The sequence below is a fragment of the Chanos chanos genome, chromosome 2, assembly GCF_902362185.1.
Source record: "Chanos chanos chromosome 2, fChaCha1.1, whole genome shotgun sequence".
NCBI classification, from domain to species: domain Eukaryota; kingdom Metazoa; phylum Chordata; class Actinopteri; order Gonorynchiformes; family Chanidae; genus Chanos; species Chanos chanos.
The window spans coordinates 59492285-59512481 of record NC_044496.1 but is presented as its reverse complement, the minus strand read 5'-3'; the positions used below and the strand labels follow the sequence as shown (position 1 = coordinate 59512481).

The 20197-nt window shown below is 44.3% G+C and overlaps 1 protein-coding gene across 1 annotated transcript; it reads right to left on the bottom strand.

Moving 5' to 3' along the window:
- Positions 1-228: 228 nt before the first annotated feature.
- LOC115805132 (androgen receptor-like) lies at positions 229-19700 on the bottom strand. The gene is made up of 8 exons (XM_030765613.1): positions 18796-19700; positions 14949-15091; positions 14422-14538; positions 9257-9523; positions 8759-8903; positions 2991-3121; positions 820-959; positions 229-387 (listed from the first exon to the last, which is right to left on the bottom strand). The coding sequence occupies exons 1-8, from the start codon at positions 19698-19700 to the stop codon at positions 229-231; spliced, it is 2007 nt and encodes a 668-aa protein (XP_030621473.1).
- Positions 19701-20197: the final 497 nt, after the last annotated feature.

The following is a 20197-nucleotide window of genomic DNA, read 5'->3' as shown; positions in this document are numbered from 1 at the left end:
CATACACACACACACACACACACATATACATATACATACATACATACACACACACACACACACATATATATATATCTCACTATTTGTATCTTACAACTGATCCACTCCAAAGGTACATGAGTTAATCTATATGGTGTTATCATACATATTATATGATCTAATTAATGTTAGAGGGACTAACCTTACTAAGAACAGAATTCACACACAAGCTGCACAGGTCCTGTCAGATCACTTATGAAACAGGATAGGTTTGACCATGCCAGTGAGGATTCTTGGTACATGGACAGATATGATCTCTGACATCATCTCTGGAAAATTCACTCGGACTGGGAGAGTTTGGGCCCGGACAAACAGGTCGTACGTGAACTGGTGAAGCTTCCTCACAATCTGGAATTGAGGGGCACAGAAAGGGCATATTAACACACATGCACACGCACACGCACACGCGTGCACACACACACAGGCGCACGCACGCACAAGCACACATACGTACATACTCACACACATACACATGCACACACACACGTGCACACACACAGACACATAAATACATGCACGCACACACATGCCCACACACACCCACGTGTGCACGCACAAAGATACATGTGTGCATACACACATACACATGTACACTCACATGCGCGCACACACAAATACAGTTGCAGAACACAAGAGTGAGTCAGTGAGTGTGGTGCAGCGTGGTGTTCATGCCCAGGGGCTACACTTCACTTCAGCTGATGTCGCTGAAATGATCTGGGATTACAGCTTCTCATTGGCATAGACACTGTTGAACTGAGGTGCTGTGCTGTGCTGAGTCACCGGCTGCAGGTGGTCCAGGAGCTGTGTGAGTTGGAGGAGCCTGTCGGGGTGAATGTATCGACTCAGCCTATGCAGCTCGTTGATGTAGGCAGTCCGCAGCTCATCGAAACGCCTCTGACTCCTCAGGCCCTCCACTGGAACTGGATAAAGAAGCAGAACAGTGGCTAGCGCGGCGTGATAAAGGCCGCGCTGTATGAATGAGCATAACCTTGCGTGATAAAGGTCGCGCTGTATGAATGAGTATAACCCTGCGTGATAAAGGCCGCGCTGTATGAATGAGTATAACCCTGCGTGATAAAGGCCGCGCTGTATGAATGAGTATAACCCTGCGTGATAAAGGCCGCGCTGTATGAATGAGTATAACCCTGCGTGATAAAGGCCGCGCTGTATGAATGAGCATAACCCTGCGTGATAAAGGCCGCGCTGTATGAATGAGCATAACCCTGCGTGATAAAGGCCGCGCTGTATGAATGAGCATAACCCTGCGTGATAAAGGCCGCGCTGTATGAATGAGCATAACCCTGCGTGATAAAGGCCGCGCTGTATGACTGAGCATAACCCTGCGTGATAAAGGCCGCGCTGTATGAATGAGCATAACCCTGCGTGATAAAGGCCGCGCTGTATGAATGAGTATAACCCTACGTGATAAAGGCCGCGCTGTATGAATGAGTATAACCCTGCGTGATAAAGGCCGCGCTGTATGAATGAGCATAACCCTGCGTGATAAAGGCCGCGCTGTATGAATGAGCATAACCCTGCGTGATAAAGGCCGCGCTGTATGACTGAGCATAACCCTGCGTGATAAAGGCCGCGCTGTATGACTGAGCATAACCCTGCGTGATAAAGGCCGCGCTGTATGAATGAGCATAACCCTGCGTGATAAAGGCCGCGCTGTATGAATGAGTATAACCCTGCGTGATAAAGGCCGCGCTGTATGAATGAGTATAACCCTGCGTGATAAAGGCCGCGCTGTATGAATGAGTATAACCCTGCGTGATAAAGGCCGCGCTGTATGAATGAGTATAACCCTGCGTGATAAAGGTCGCGCTGTATGAATGAGTATAACCCTGCATGATAAAGGTCGCGCTGTATGAATGAGCATAACCCTGCGTGATAAAGGCCGCGCTGTATGAATGAGTATAACCCTGCGTGATAAAGGTCGCGCTGTATGAATGAGTATAACCCTGCATGATAAAGGTCGCGCTGTATGAATGAGTATAACCCTGCGTGATAAAGGCCGCGCTGTATGAATGAGCATAACCCTGCGTGATAAAGGCCGCGCTGTATGAATGAGCATAACCCTGCGTGATAAAGGCCGCGCTGTATGAATGAGTATAACCCTGCGTGATAAAGGCCGCGCTGTATGAATGAGTATAACCCTGCGTGATAAAGGCCGCGCTGTATGAATGAGCATAACCCTGCGTGATAAAGGCCGCGCTGTATGAATGAGCATAACCCTGCGTGATAAAGGCCGCGCTGTATGAATGAGTATAACCCTGCGTGATAAAGGCCGCGCTGTATGAATGAGTATAACCCTGCGTGATAAAGGCCGCGCTGTATGAATGAGTATAACCCTGCGTGATAAAGGCCGCGCTGTATGAATGAGCATAACCCTGCGTGATAAAGGCCGCGCTGTATGACTGAGCATAACCCTGCGTGATAAAGGTCGCGCTGTATGAATGAGTATAACCCTGCGTGATAAAGGCCGCGCTGTATGAATGAGCATAACCCTGCGTGATAAAGGCCGCGCTGTATGAATGAGCATAACCCTGCGTGATAAAGGCCGCGCTGTATGAATGAGCATAACCCTGCGTGATAAAGGCTGTGCTGTATGAATGAGCACAGAAGGCTGTGCGTGGGCTCTCCATAAGGCAGCTTCTGATCTCCCTGGAAACTCTCCACTTCATTTCCTTTTCCTGGTTGGCACTGTTAGCACAGAACATTCCTCTGCCCTAAACTTGAAAACCATAAAAGTGTTGACAAAGCAGTTCTCACCCCTGTCCCTGCATTAGAGAATCAGGGCTTTACTCTTCCCTGTGTGCCCAGTACTCATCTTTAATGAGTGGCCCTGGACTCTACTGTCTTAGGAGAGTTATTTTAGTGCTTAGCTGTGGCTTTGCTCTGACTGTAATTTGCAGTGTGAGCCGTGGTGAGGAGGAGCTTGGACTTACCGATGCTGAAGAGGAGCAGGGCTTTCATGCAGAGGAATTCTTCATGGGTGACCTGAAGCAGGCTCAGCCTTTGGGAGAGTTCTCTCATTCTAAGACAGTGTTCATACATGCTGGAGACCTGCATTCGGTGGCTGGAACGCAGAGCACAGGTTAGGGCTAAGGTCAGTGCTGGGGTCAGTGCTGGGATCAGCGCTGGGGTCAGGGCTGGGGTCAGGGCTGGGGTCAGTGCTGGGGTCAGTGCTGGGGTCAGTGCCGGGGTCAGTGCTGAGGTCAGTGTTGGGGTCAGCGCTGGGGTCAGCGTTGGGGTCAGCGCTGGGGTCAGTGTTGGGGTCAGTGCTGGGGTCAGTGCTGAGGTCAGTGCTGAGGTCAGTGTTGGGGTCAGTGCTGAGGTCAGGGCTGGGGTCAGTGCTGGGGTCAGGGCTGGGGTCAGTGCTGGGGTCAGTGCTGGGGTCAGTGCTGAGGTCAGTGTTGGGGTCAGTGTTGGGGTCAGGGCTGGGGTCAGTGCTGGGGTCAGTGCTGGGGTCAGTGCTGGGATCAGTGCTGGGGTCAGTGTTGGGGTCAGTGTTGGGGTCAGTGCTGGGGTCAGTGTTGGGGTCAGTGTTGGGGTCAGTGTTGGGGTCAGTGCTGGGGTCAGGCTGCAGTGATAGTCATGCTGCTCCACGTCCTCTCCTCTACCAGCTGAGGATGAAATTTCACCCCATGTGTGTGACATGACTCACAGCTGCTGCCTGTCTTTACATGGCTTTGTCTCTACAGGACCACAGACTTACTATCAGCGAGGGCCAACTCATTCACTCACTAGACAGTCTGTAAAATATTTTAATAGGACATTAGGAGATTATTTGGGCTTTGACAGTGACTTTACAATACTACAGCACACTATGTTCTGCATAAACAAAAATAACAAATGACAAAATTTGCCCAAAACAATCCATATGTCACTAAATCACACTGACACTTTACGCTAAATCACCCACACCTCACCAAAGCTTGTCTACACCTCACTAAATCACCCCCATACCTCAGTAAATCACCCCCATACCTCACTAAATCACACCCATACCTCATCATAGCATGTCTTCACCTCACTAAATCACACCCATACCTCACCATAGCATGTCTTCACCTCACTAAATCACCCCCATACCTCACTAAATCACACCCATACCTCACCAAAGCATGTCTTCACCTCACTAAATCACACCCATACCTCACTAAATCACACCCATACCTCACCAAATCACACCCATACCTCACTAAATCACACCCATACCTCACCAAAGCATGTCTTCACCTCACTAAATCACACCCATACCTCACCATAGCATGTCTTCACCTCACTAAATCACCCCCATGCCTTACTAAATCACCCCCATATCTCACTAAATCACCCCCATACCTCACCATAGCATGTCTTCACCTCACTAAATCACACCCACACCTCACTAAATCACACCCATACCTCACCATAGCATGTCTTCACCTCACTAAATCACACCCACACCTCACTAAATCACACCCATACCTCACCAAAGCATGTCTTCACCTCACTAAATCATACCCATACCTCACTAAATCACACCCATACCTCACCATAGCATGTCGTCACCTCACTAAATCACACCCATACCTCACTAAATCACACCCATACCTCACCAAATCACACCCACACCTCACTAAATCACACCCATACCTCACTAAATCACACCCATACCTCACCAAAGCATGTCTTCACCTCACTAAATCACACCCATACCTCACCATAGCATGTCTTCACCTCACCAAATCACACCCATACCTCACCATAGCATGTCTTCACCTCACTAAATCACACCCATACCTCACCATAGCATGTCTTCACCTCACTAAATCACACCCATACCTCACTAAATCACACCTCTATCTCATACCAATACCTCAGAGAGACATCCACAGCTCACTAAAGCATGTCCACACCTCACTCTAAAACCCTCACACCAATACCTGTGTCTTTAGATGTTGGCTGTATGTGTTCAGTGGGTGTTTTTGGATGTTGGCTGTATGTGTTCAGTGGGTGTTTTTGGATGTTGGCTGTATGTGTTCAGTGGGTGTTTTTGGATGTTTGTTGTGTGTGTTCAATGAGTGATTTCAGAGGTAGGCTATCGTTCTTAATAACACCTGTGTAATTTCGAAAGAAAAAATGATGTTGTCATATCATGAGATCAAATGACAACAGAAGAAAAAGAAAGAATAGTAAATGAATTGTTAAAGTGGTAAAAGGTATACTTTAGAATCATGTGGTTTTAAATAGGCTATGCATTCTTATGACAATTAACAACCATGGTGGAAAGACATGAATATGACCGAAAATGCACCATGTACCACTGAGGCTGAGGTGGAAGTGTGTGTGTGTGTGTGTGTGTGTGTGTGTGTATGTGTGTGTGTGTGTGTGTGTGTGTGTGTGCGCGCGAGTACTGCAGCTCTGTGCTAAGAAATGGCAATGGCAACTTAACAAACTTAACATCTCGCCTGTTGTAACTGCTGTTGTTGACACAGCAGAGACAGTGTATAGTCTGGACACTATTCATACAAATGTGCCTGATAACCACATTGGTCTTCAAACAAACTTTGATTAGTGGCCAAGTCTACAAACAACAGTGGCAAGTTCATGACCCCATCCCATTTCAGTGTCATGAATAGAAAACCTTTGTGATTCATAAGAGAGCCTTCAGGAAAAGACTCGACACCAAACTGCTTCAAAAAAGGACATGTTTTGTTTGCTCTGGGGATCCAGGGAGATGGTGCAAAGTTACATCTATCTTAGTTGGAACTTTTTATCCAAACGGAGTATTCCACACGATGTCCGCCAGTGGAAAACCCTTTGGATTACCACTCTTGAAATACGTGTCAAGAGTTTTAAAAATTTTCTTTTGAGTGAGGAATATCCAGTGGAGATTACATCTTTCTCCCTGACTTTCTGGATTGAGAAGCAGCTACATTTTGTGAGAGAAAACATCCAGCCCTCGCTCGACATGAGGGGAGCTGAGGAGCGTCACAGGCAGCGGAGAAAAGTGAGTGGAGAAAAACTAGCGCCACTATGGCTACACCCCAAGTCTAAGGCCACTGATATAATTCTAAACAAGAGCATTTTCCCCCGTCCTCTGCCCAGTGGTAACGATGTCAGCAATGTACATAAATATTACCAGGCTCCTCCTCCGATCCACTGACCACGCCCCCTTGGTCTGACAGCACTGAGGCAGCAGTACCAGGCTGTTCCCCATCCACTGACAGTTTCACGACTGATGAAGCAGATGAGGTCGTGGCTCATCTCCCAATCAGAAAGCTCGCAGATATCATGGTGCCACATATGAGACTCTTAAGGCTTTTAGGCCTCGGTCCATCCAAACTCTCACCCATCTATTCAATACCTGTCTGATAAATGGACAGGTACCAGACCCATGGACGGGTGCTCTTGTTCAAAGAATTCCAAAGAAAGATAATGTCCCAAGTGACCCATCTACATGCAGAGATATTTCTCTCCTCCCCTCTGTGTACAAGGTATTCATGAAATGTCTGCTTGCCTGCATCCTCCCATGGCTTGTTGACACAGGCACTTGCTCCCCAAAACAGAAAGCCTACATAGACAAGGCATGAATTAACATGTTTAGTCTGAGAACCGGAATTGATGATTTTAAACATGAATCATCAGACTTTTACACCGTATTCCTGGACTTTAGAGATGCCTTTTGAACACTGTCACATAGGGCGATGCTTAGTGCACTAGAGGAAATCCATCTGCCTAAGGCATTTGTGAACGCTGTATCAGATGTGGATGTAACGGTGGCCAGTGGGTACGATGCTGTGTGGGGTAAACCTCACACCCCGATAACTGAAGACGCGCGCTAGCACCCGTGGGCTTTAGCCTCTCTGCTAGCGCGCCCGACTCCCATGCTCGAGGTCTGCTAACACAACACGGGTTACACATGCAAAGGATCTTTTCTACAAGTCATCTGTGGGAATCAGCTCACAGAACCTGCACCACTCAAAGGTGGGGTCAAAACAGGCTGCCCCTAGAGTGCTATGAATCTCATTCTAGCAATCAACCAGTGGCTGAAATGGCTTTGTCAGTGTGCCCCACCACAAATAAGATCTCCAAACCCCATTCATGCTGATGAGGTCCAGGTCTCCTCCAGAGATGAGTGTTAAAAAAACATGCTGGCCCAAACAGATGAGTTCCTACAATGGCCAAAGCTAGAACTTAAACACACCAAACGTGCATTCCAGTATGAAAGACGCAGCAGTGGCAACCGCTGGTATAAATTTAGATCTGACAAGCCTCCTCCATTCTCAATAATGAAAAACCCATTCCAGGGGCACTGTAAAGGGGGGCAGCACTGACAGGGGGTCCTCATAGAACACTATTAATAACACTTTGAAGGTCTGGGGGGCCCAATATTATACTCTTTCATTTCTTGCAGTGCCCCTGACCGCATCAGAGTTTACTCTCGTCATGAAATATACTACTATTTAGGTCACAAATTTAACATTGCCGGTGAGTGGGAGGAACAGGTACAGGAGCTGACCAATGAATACAAAAACAGAATCGATCTTTTTGCCAATGTGCAAAGAGGAAACTAAAGGAAAGTTTGACACTCATGCTGCAGGTTTTGGAGTCTGGTCAGACTGGCTTGACCTCAATGACCTGTCCATCAAAACTACAGTTCAGTTAAAACGGACAAACATGAACTCACAAACTGCACCAGAGGTGTCTGATGCAGTGGTCACAGACCTTCATATCACCATGGAAACTACTGTGTACTTTAACAGAACACACCACACACCACACTCCAGAAGACATCATTATAGACAGTACTCCTCGGTGTAAAACAGACTGAAACAAACCACCGCTGGGCTGGACTGAGGATGCAGGGAAGGCTTGCATCCCTTGACCTTGCAAACCACGCTGTATCACACACCACATACAGAAATGCAGCGACAGGGGAGGACTTTCTCTGCTTCACTGTTGAGGGCAGACTGCAGGTGTTACCAACCAAATACAACCTTGCTTTAAGGTACCCTTATAACCACCAACCACACTGTTTAATGCACCCTGACTCTGAACACCATCTAGAATAAGCTGCTCATATTATGAATGGATGCAAAGCACACAAGCGTATTGTTGACTTAATTACCACGGCTGTTAGTAATGTGTTACCCAGAGATCTATCTGTGCATAAATATTCCCCTGTAATGTCTGATTGGTTCAACAGCTCTTATGATGTGTTCTGTAACATCCCTAACAGCCCTGGTGTTGTTTTTGTAGATGACAGCCAAAAAGAAGAGACAGTCTTAGAGATAGGTTGTGTCTTTGACCTATATATGGACATAGCTTTCTCTGACAAACCAACCAAGTACCAGCCCTTAGTTGCAAATATACGAGAGCTCGGTTACAAATGTTGATTGTTGATTCTGATGTTTGGCAGCCTTGGGCATGTTCAGGAACTGACAGTTACGGGCCTCTGATTGGCTGGCCGACCTGAGAAAAGGGCCAGACAGCTGGAAAAACTTTGCTCCATCTCAGCTGTGACTGGCAGCCTCGCTGTGTGGCACAGGCGATGTTCTCTCTACCCTTCAGTGTCAAACAGTGTATTTTATCTCTGGAGATGTGTGAATCCTTTATGTTGGAAATGTGATTAGCAGATTCAAAATAAGAATTAAAATGTGTGCGTGTGTTTCGTAGGTGCTTTTATTTGTGTGTTGTGAGGAATAATAGGACATTGAAGGCTTACTCATTGAAGATGAGATCAGGAGCAAAGTAGAGCATTTTGGCATCAACATTAGTGTAGGATCTCCACCCTAAAGCAAACACCATCACTAGCATCCATGAGTACTGGATAATCTTTAACTGGTCATCCATATGTAGATTCTGAAAACCTAAACAAAACAAAAAGAAATTAGGACAGTCATTTCTATTCAGTAGGATTTTTGATTCAGTTAATTACAGTAATTAAATGTAATTTGTAATATAACTTTTGTTTGAATACATTTCCTCGTGATTGTCATCATGAAAGCTCTAATATTATTCGACTGTGCATGATAGTGTAATGTGGTGGAATATCGATATATGTTGATAGCTCTATTGCTTCTGACTCACATTTCATTTTCAGTCATCTGAATAACAGCACATTTTCCAATAAGGGTGTGAAAAGTTAATGTGAGAAATGAGCCATTAAACTGAAGTGAATGCTGCTCTTTTCTCGGTATAATTCCATGTAATGACCTCATACCCGGCACTCCTTTGGCCCATTTGACCACACTAACAAGTTGTCTCTCCCCCAGTTCATTAAGACTGGACAGTAAGGTGGCGGCTGAGTCTGGCTGGCCGTGGTCATGTCCGGCGTTAACCAGAGCAGGTTCGATCCTCTTCAGGGTGCCCAGGAGGGTGGGCTGAGCTGGGAGGCTCGGCTCCAGGCTGGAAAACACGGTCTTGCCTGAGGCTGTGGGCGACTCCTGAGCACAGGGTTTCAGACACCCAATCTTCTTCAGCTTACGGGCTTAAACAAACCAAATAAAGGACCAAAAGAGCAAAACAGATCATTATATCTTCTCTTTAAAGACTCTTTCAGTGATACCTGATGCAAAGCTAGCACTTAATCAAACATACTGGTTTCATACACTGATTTGGATGTGATCAGGTCACTCTGGCGGAAATGCTTTGACATCCAAAAGGCGAAACGTATTCAGGACTAATAAATGCGATGTGCCACAAGGCTCTGTTTTAGGTTCCCTTTGTACCTGCTACCATTAAAAGACATTATCCATAAGCACAGCATTAACTTCCATTTCTATGCTGACAACACACAAACTGTACATATCTGCAAAACCAGGTGAACTCTCCCAATCCTCAAGATTAGCTGATTGTATTAGGAACAATGAAGATTGGATGGCCATTAACTTCCTCCTACTGACCTCAGATAAGTAAGCTGCCTGAGCTTGATATCTGTGCCATCTCATGCACTGCAGATAAAGAATTTTGGGGTCATGATGGACGGTGACTTAACAGTAGTCTTACAGGACTTAGGAAGTGTAAACATATCAGTCCTATATTATGCAGTCTACAGTGGTTAAAAATCTGCTACTAACATATAAGGCTCTTAATGGTCTTAAGTAGGTAAAACTAGCACGGCGCTCCTAGTAGGTAGTCACAGCGGTCAAATGACCGGCACTCGGCGCTTCTAGGTATAAGTAGGTCAAACCGGCGCGGCGCTTCTAGTGTTAACACTAGAAGCGCCGAGCGCCGGTCATTTGACCGCTGTGACGTCTTACTAGAAGCGCCGTGCTGGTTTGTCCTACTTATACCTAGAAGCGCCGAGCGCCGGTCATTTGACCGCAGTGACCCAAAAAAAAAAAATCTTTGCACTCGGTCAAATTTCAGGACCGTCCTTTCATGACTTTTCCTACATTTGTTCATTTTATCACCCAGTATCCTTAAATTTTCAAAATCACCCCGGTACAAGCTAATTTAAAGCTATTTTGCTTCTAATTCTGTGAAACTGCCGTCAGCCTCGCGTTCGGCCATGTTGTTTCCTGCCTTTCAAGGCTGCGATTCTCTTTTCTCGCAGCAGATGGCGCAAGGGTTCGCTCGTCTTTATATATATATATATATATATATATATATAAAGACGAGCGAACCCTTGCGCCATATATATATATCAGGGTTTTATATATATTAATATATATCGAGAGTTATAAGAGTCATACATTAATATTACATAATGTGCAAAAATGACGACAATTTAATAACTATGAAGCGCATTTTTGTTTCATGTAGGCCTACATGGGCGTATCAATTGTCATCGATTTTTGCAGTAGCCTACTTGAACCGTGCGTAATTAGTCATCATATGACTGATAGTTCGTGTGTAAACTAGGGTAAGCTTTATTCTCATGTCATGACATTACATTATTTTAGAGCTGCAAAAATAATTTACAGTATTAAAATGCAAATGTTTTGTAAAGCGGACAAACGTATAATAAACGCATTTTTGTTTCACGTAGAGGGGCGTAACTCATTATTATATGACTTAGATAGTGAGCAGGAATTTTGCGAATGCTAATTCGTTCAATATAATAACACCCTACGCAAGAGACAGCACAGTATGGGTTGAACAAACTGCTGGCGCGAGAGTCCAATATCATGAGAGAAACCCCAGGCCCCACATGTTATGCCAAGGACAATATTACAAGTCCATTGGGCAGTTTAGTGTGTTTGACTGACACAGAAATGTGGTGAAAGATTCAGAAATAGAAGCAGTAGCTGATCGAAATGATGATCGAAAATAAGTTCAAACTGCAGGTCTCCATTATTTGGGAGGTATTACGGGCGGTAAAATCATAAACCCGGACGACTACTGGTCTGCTAACGTGGGAAATCCCATTTTCAGAGACGGATGTCTTGACAGAGATTCCACGATATCATGCGCTATCTGCGCTTTGATGACAAGAATGCAAGGGCTGCCCACCTTGTGACGGATAAATTAGATTTTCGATAAAGTATTGCTTCTTACACACCTAGTGAGAACATAACTGTAGATGAACAACTGTTCTCTATCAAGTTGTTACTGTGTCGTTTCACACAGAACATGGCCATTAAACTAATTTGCTATTAAATTCTGGGTGGCCGCTGACGTTGAAACAAAATACATGTTGAGCGCAATTCTCTATCTCGGGAAAGATGACATTAGGCCGGCAGTAGGCCGAAAATTTCTTCACCTCGTTGGCACTGGCAAACAATCTTTTGGTCTACGTTGAAGGGAACTTCTGAGTTGGTTGACCAATACCCCTTTTCCACTGCCGCGGTGCCGGTGCCGGTGCCGGTGCCCGATCGAGCACCGGCACCCGCGCTTTTCCACTGACAAAATACTGGTGCCGGAGCCGAAAAGCTGGCACCGGCACGGCACCACAGAAATGCTGGTCCCAAAAGTTGGAACCGCTGACGTCAGAGGCTATGCAAATAAAAACCACGCGAGAACCAATCAGTTCAGCGTTTGATACGTGACGTTCTTTAGAGAGGCGGGAGTAACAAAAAACGTCTGACCAAGTAGCGGTAGGCTAAAGGATATTTGTAGCATGAAAATATGTATATGATTAAAAGATGCATGAGTAACAATTTGTGTCTACATCAATACGGGCTGTTGTTTACATGTTACATGAACGTAGTCGGACCCAGAGTGGTAGAAAAAGACACTCTCTCTCTCGGCTCTGGCTCGTGCAATTAAACCACTTCATGCAGACCTTCATTTAAACACTCGTTTTAACTTTTGAGCTAGGTGACAGACTTACTATTTTCATGAATTTTGCCCCCAGAGCGAAAAGTTCTGGGACAAAATTCGTGAGGTGTTTCGCTGTGTGGAAGCCTAGCGTAAAAGTAAATTTATAAAGAGCAAGCAATGCGTTCTGTCCGACATTATTTTTTCCCCACGGAAATTACCCACACTTCGGTTCCCAAACCAGTGGAAATGCGGGCCGGTTCTCAAAAGGCACCAAGGCAGCACTGGCTCCGCACCGGCACGGGCACGGGCACCAGCACCTTCGTAGTGGAAAAGAGACACAAGTGATTCATGACGCGGTCGTTGGGAGGGGGTTGGGATCACACCTAGGCTATTGTTCTAGGCTGTCGGTCGAATATCTCTCCACTTGAATTAGGAACACAAAACATCGAGGTACAACATTCCCTACTTGGACAGGCTGTGTAATAGTGGTTACAGCATCCCGACACACAGGATACTAAATAACTCGAAAAGTACTTTATCTGTTTATTTACTTAGTGCATTTCACTGCATACACTATCTCGTGTATCTATCGTGTGTAATGTATATTTCATTCTTTTTAAGTATTTACTGTAAATAAACTACACAGCTGTCGATTTACCAAAAGAAGGGCTTTTTTCGTGCTGTAATTTAGTTTCAATAAATGGTAAAAATTCGGCCATCTTATGCTACGTTCTTTACTCTAAAAGCCTACACACCTGACACAGCTTTGTTTACGAAAATCCATTGCGACATACATATTTTGTAAAAACAACATCCGTGCATATTTATTCATTTCCAAGCGGTGCCTACATTTTCTATTACATGTGTGGAATTACATTTAGCTGCGACTCATGATAGACGGTGGTAGGCTACTCGTGGTATGAACTACTTTTGGCCAAATCATTCTAGTGCGGGAAACTAACAATAGACTATGGCAATTTATTGGGAGGGGGTTGGGAGGTGTTACTCGTAGGTTGCTTGGCAGGCTAGGTGTTAGGCTTCTCATAGCCCACTGAATGCCTTGAAAAGTCGTAGTGTTTGCTTCTATCATGGCATAGAATGATCTGTTAGTTGTGGTAGATAATTAATATATTAAAATGCAAGTGTAAAGCTTGATATGCTCGGCTGGGTTTATTACGGGGTATAAGCGATAATTTCACGGAGACAGACGAGTTCGGAACTGAAACGTTTTAGTCTATTCCTCCAGCGCCACCCAAAGCAGTCTCACACTCTAAACTTCCACAAGTTTTGATTTACACGCATTGTAATTCTCAACCAATTACTGCTTGTCTTGTCATTCCGATAGGTTGTTCTATTGAGTAAGTATAGAGTCCAGTTTTTAGTTTACTCCGTCACCCGACATGTCGCCCAACAATTAGAATGTTCAAATCTGTAATCGCTCCCTACAACAGTTAACTTACAATCACAATTGTCTCTGATTTTTGCACTACCTGGACCGTGCCCTTACAATAAATTAATCACTAGGGGCAACGGCGTGATCATTGTCAGTCGACAACTGAATGTTGATACAGTCGGACTACATTTACAGACCAACCGCAGTCTAACTCGCAACGTGTGTGACATCCCATATAATAAACTAATTCTCCAAGGTAGAAGATTAAATGTTAAAAAACAAATACTATGAAAAAGTTGCCTGAACTAGTCTTGTTCAGATGGTTTTCTCAGTCGAATTTGATCAAGACTTCCTCGGAATTTATACCTTTGAAAACACGGTTGCCATCAAATAAATAATCAAAAAATTATGTTGAATGATGGAAGGGCTGGACAACAAACGTTCTAATGAAATAATATTCGACTGCTATCACTGAAATGAATTATACATTGGCCGAACGCGAGGTGATCTTGTAAGCAAACTATTTACTTCGTGCAAGAAGCGCCATCTAGCGATCATTATGTGTCAGTAACAGTGTCCTTGTCTAATGACTCGGCGGTCATTTGACCGCCTAGCCGCGCTTTAATGGTCTTCCTTCTCCTATTCACCTCGTCAGGGAGTTTTTCCTCGTCACTGTTGCCTTGGGCTTGCTTACTGGGGCTTTAGGCACTGATCTCTGTAAAGCTTGAGACAATTTTTGAATGTAAAAGAAGCTGAACGGATAAACTTAAACTTAATTTAAATGTTACCTCCGAGGCTCATCCCCAGTGCAATGCACCTCTTTAAACGGCAAGATGGACAGTTTTTCCTCCTGAGTTTGTCAATGGTGCAGTCATTCCTACTGGCACAGAGGTATTTCTGTTTTCCTAGGAAAAAGGAACACAGTTGGAAGAATTAATTAGGGCAAACTCTGCATTATCCCCTGTTTACAGTTCAGTCACAGACAATGGAAACCAAACTGGGCTCAGTCATTCAGCAGAATCAATTTGTTTTCACTGAATCTTCTTTTCAGAAATTGGATGAGCACTCAATGTCAATTCAGACTGATTTTTTTTTTTTCAGAAATAGATTGTTTAAATCTGATTGTTTGCTAGCATTTCATAAATGTTCAAGAGAATGGACAGCCCCAGCTCTCTGACGCTGTGTATAGCTCAAACTTGCAGACTAGACTAAGGTTGCAGCCGGTGAGTGTTAGAGACGGCATTTAGCCTTTGTTTTGATTCAGAACATTCTAGTAAAACCTTGAATGTAAACAGATTGGCCTTTACAGACTCACCCTCAGCAGCTCTCTTGAAAAACACCTTGCAGCTCCCGCAGGTGAGCGCTCCATAATGACAGCCCGAGGCCTCGTCACCACACACCTGGCAAAGCCGTGGAGCAGGGAACAGAGCCCTCACTGGTAACACAGCATCCTCCACCCTTAAAGCATTAACACAGCCCAGGTTATTTATCTGAATTATCTAACCCTAACCCAAACATTTAGTCATCTTCTATGTCTGAAGGATTTTCTAAAAAACTGGTGTCATCTGTGGATAAAGCATATGAATTCACATATTAAATATACTCCCAATTTTTTTTTCTAACTGGTCATTGAAATACTGCATTACCTTTTGTCAGAGCTGGTGGAAATGAGACTCTCGACACCTGACCCGTGTCCATCAGCACAGTCAGAAGTGATTCTACTGGATCACACACACATATACCTGCTCTCTTATGAAGCTCATACAGGTTGTCTGTCACAGTAGTCTTGCTCATGACCATCTTTGCAATAATCAGCCTCGGGATAAAACACTCACAATCCAGTTGGACATCTGAGTAATGCACTTCAGACCAAAATTACAGAGACTGCTTATGGTGAAAGACAACACCCAGTCACACATATTTTGGGTGAAGATCTTGCTAGATGTTTGGTTTGCATTCAAAATTGAGAGAGTGCAGCGACAAACAGCCGGTTTTGCATTAGAAATACACTGTGTGGGTACCGCACGCTAGCCAAACACCTGAATAGTGTTTCTCTAGATGTTTGTGTCTGAGTAGGTGATGGGATTACACCCATACTGTACCATGATGTATAAACTCAGTCTAATGCCAACTTCACTGACTGCTATCATTTCAATGGAGGCTTTGGGGGGAAAAAATCAATCATACAAATACATCACAGTAATGCACAGTCTAACACCAAAAATGGATTAGCTGGCACAGAGTACAAAGCAAAAATACAAATGATTCTTGAGAGAGGAAACAAAGCCAGTGCACAGTGACTACTGTGGGCAAGGTCTAGAGTGAACTGAGAGGCATGTGCTGTTCACATGTGTCTCAGTACAACTCACACCGCACATACCACACTGGTACAGACACAGGCAAACAAGAAACACTCTCCTGACATTTTTTCATTTGTGGAAAATAATCACTGATAATGTTATGTGCCCATGAGCTGTAGGACCAACATCTAACTACAGTGACCAAAAAGATAATCTCTAAATTCATCCAAACATCAAACTATTGTTGTGTGTGCTACTTCTAGGATGGTAGGCATTCGTTAATCCTGTTCCACTGAAGGGCACCAGCTGTTAGCCTCTTACACGTCTAATACACTTAATTCATGCTGAGAAACTCCACCACAATGCTCTACCTCCTCTAAATCGTACCTCTTAAATGTATTACATTTTCCACCACTGAAAACTGAAAGCAGTCAGCTGTTCAGTTCAAACAGTAATCAAACGGGAAAATGCAGCCTACTGGATAAATGTAATATATTTGAATTCAGTCTGAATACATTCCCAATTAAGCCCATCCTTGGGTTCTTATTTCTTTTGAACTTTTTTCATTCTCAGTTCAGTCCCAGTTAAGACCATTTCCTTCCAATTTCATTCCCAGTTTACAACATTTTTCTTTTTTTTGGTAATTTAGACCAGTTTTCAGGTAATTTCATGCATAAGGCTCAGAAGTACATCTGAAGGACTTTAATCTTGTAATCAAAATCTTCTACAGTTTATATCTAAATCTTCTATAGTTTATATCTAAATCTTCTATAGTTAATATTTAAATCTTCTATAGTTTATATCTAAATCTTCTATAGTTTATATCTAAATCTTCTATAGTTAATATTTAAATCTTCTATAGTTTATATCTAAATCTTCTATAGTTTATATCTAAATCTTCTATAGCATACATATGCCTACACACTGCCCCACCCCCCTTAGCACTTTACTTATCTCCACGGACACACCAGTCCTGCCTCCTCCGAGATCATATCCATCACCGCCTTAACAGTGCATGTGCACATCACACTGAACATTCACATGGCCCTTACAGAACTCTACAGTGCATGTGCACATCACACTGAACACTCACATGGCCCTTACAGAACTCTACAGTGCATGTGCACATCACACTGAACACTCACATGGCCCTTACAGAACTCTACAGTGCATGTGCACATCACACTGAACACTCACATGGCCCTTACAGAACTCTACAGTGCATGTGCACATCACACTGAACACTCACATGGCCCTTACAGAACTCTACAGTTCATGTGCACATCACACTGAACACTCACATGGCCCTTACAGAACTCTACAGTTCATGTGCACATCACACTGAACACTCACATGGCCCTTACAGAACTCTACAGTTCATGTGCACATCACACTGAACACTCACATGGCCCTTACAGAACTCTACAGTGCATTTGTGCACATCACACTGAACACTCACATGGCCCTTACAGAACTCTACAGTGCATTTGTGCACATCACACTGAACACTCACATGGCCCTTACAGAACTCTACAGTGCATTTGTGCACATCACACTGAACACTCACATGGCCCTTACAGAACTCTACAGTGGATGTGCACATCACACTGAACACTCACATGGCCCTTACAGAACTCTACAGTGCATGTGCACATCACACTGAACACTCACATGGCCCTTACAGAACTCTACAGTTCATGTGCACATCACACTGAACACTCACATGGCCCTTACAGAACTCTACAGTTCATGTGCACATCACACTGAACACTCACATGGCCCTTACAGAACTCTACAGTGCATTTGTGCACATCACACTGAACACTCACATGGCCCTTACAGAACTCTACAGTGCATTTGTGCACATCACACTGAACACTCACATGGCCCTTACAGAACTCTACAGTGCATTTGTGCACATCACACTGAACACTCACATGGCCCTTACAGAACTCTACAGTGCATGAGCACATCACACTGAACACTCACATGGCCCTTACAGAACTCTACAGTGCATGTGCACATCACACTGAACATTCACATGGCCCTTACAGAACTCTACAGTGCATTTGTGCACATCACACTGAACACTCACATGGCCCTTACAGAACTCTACAGTGCATGTGCACATCACACTGAACATTCACATGGCCCTTACAGAACTCTACAGTGCATGTGCACATCACACTGAACACTCACAAGGCCCTTACAGAACTCTACAGTGCATGTGCACATCACACTGAACACTCACATGGCCCTTACAGAACTCTACAGTGCATGTGCACATCACACTGAACACTCACAAGGCCCTTACAGAACTCTACAGTGCATGTGCACATCACACTGAACACTCACATGGCCCTTACAGAACTCTACAGTGGATGTGCACATCACACTGAACATTCACATGGCCCTTACAGAACTCTACAGTGCATTTGTGCACAGTGCTTTGTGGCATTTACTGAAATGAGTTTTCCTTTTGCCCATATGCATTTTTTGCTGTGTGAAGTGCCGCGTTACTTAGTGACTACTACTAGTGCTGTAGGAATGTACTATAATTTCCATGGCAAATCATTACCTGCGTCTTTAGTCTAAACATATCCCTAAAGAACGTCGTTGCCCTGAAGTCAGCGGGGGGGACATAATGTTCAGAAGCCCATTTCAATAAAACGAATTATAAAATGACTTAATTCTCTTTACTTTCAGTATGTCTTAGGTTTGGTATTTGATATTTATTTCTCTTTGATAATTTCGCACACAATCATTTATTCGGGTTGGTCCAGTTATAGGTAATATATATGAATGAATATACATATAAATTAATATATTCAGCCTCTGATGTATGTTTAACAATTCATTTACCTGAGTCCAGAACTGATTAAGTGAAGCTGGTGGGTTCCTTTCGTCTGTCTGGACAGAGTCTGGAAGTTCGTTATCCTCGACACTGTGCCTAGGGAACACTCTGAAGAATATGGATGCCGTGATACGGGCCCGCTGGACCTCTCATGGGGGTTATCGTCGTACGGAGGACACTCGTGTGAATTCTCATGTGAGAAAGCGCAGTGCCTGGACATTCTGTAGCTTTCGCTGTCCCAGTTTCTTCGGATCCTGCGCATATTAAATTCCATACACTCTGTTTTCAAGCTGGCACTGTGCGGGGTTACGTTATTCGTGCGCCAGTCATCAAAGTTACCTTTGACTTCGTTCTCGACTTTAGAGCAGGTAAACCGTATTTCGTCAACTTCATTCGAGTGTGCACAATCCATCTCAAAGAACTTAACTGAGTCTTCGTGAAATGACGAGGTCGTCACCAGACGTTGCTTTGATTGCCAGTGCTCTTTCGTTTCATTTGGAAGTATGATCAACTCCTGCATTCGTCTCTGTGCTGTGCCATCATGTTCTTGGTTTACCACAAACACGCCATCGAGTTCCTCATTCTTTATTGATAACCTATCGTCTCTGGGGCATGTCACGTCTGATGGCGGTATGCCTGATCCACCTGCAGGTAACTCGGGCGTCTCTTTTGCTTCGGCAAAATGTTCTTCGTGACTTCGAACTCCCCCTGTAGACACATTAATCGGTTGTCCATGGTGCATTTCATATTGGTCTGAATTAAAACCAAGCGAGACCAAAACTGCTTCACGCAGTTCTTTAGCTGTTTCAGAAATGAGGCTGCTGGTGAGATTCGTGATATTGTCCGCTAGCCGTGCGTCCGCTCCGCGTTTTATCTTCTCTGTATAATCCAGTACATGAGAAGCCGATTTCATTTTAGAGATGCAGTTATGTATTGTTAAAATGGTAGGATAGTACATAGACTAATGTTGCCGGTTGCAGGTCGACACTGTGGTTTCCCGTCAAATAAACTGGAGCCGCTGTTGTTTTCGCCTATATGGTAAATTAGCGAAGAGTCCCATTGCTGTGACCTAACCCTTTACTGCCGGGTAACTGGCACTGCTCCCAGAGGTGTCCCTCCTCAAGGGGAACTGTGTTAGGCTGCCGTGATACGGCCTCTAAAAATAGTTAGCACCAGCTAGTGCGAGTTGTGGATTTGTGCATTTAACCCTTTTTATTTTGGAACAGATGGCTAATGTCAGGACTATTGAGCCTACGACTCTACCCTAAAATCTGATGTGAAATGCTCTGCTAAGAAGCTACTCCATAAATAGAGTATAATCCAGGAAAGTAAACTGCTTTAAAAGAGACAACGATTATTCCCATTACTTTCCACCTTTCTTCTTTTCCAGCAGTCCTCAAGTACAGTTCT

Bases quoted from the DNA above. Each gene is read 5' to 3' on its own strand.
- LOC115805132 (XM_030765613.1), bottom strand. From the start codon at position 19,700: ATGAAATCGGCTTCTCATGTACTGGATTATACAGAGAAGATAAAACGC. The intron at 3,122-8,758 runs GTAAGCCTTCAA...TCTGCGTTCCAG, and splicing joins CCTGATCTCATCTTCAATGA to CCACCGAATGCAGGTCTCCA. The intron at 388-819 runs GTGACTCAGCAC...CCTCAATTCCAG, and splicing joins TCCTGGACCACCTGCAGCCG to ATTGTGAGGAAGCTTCACCA.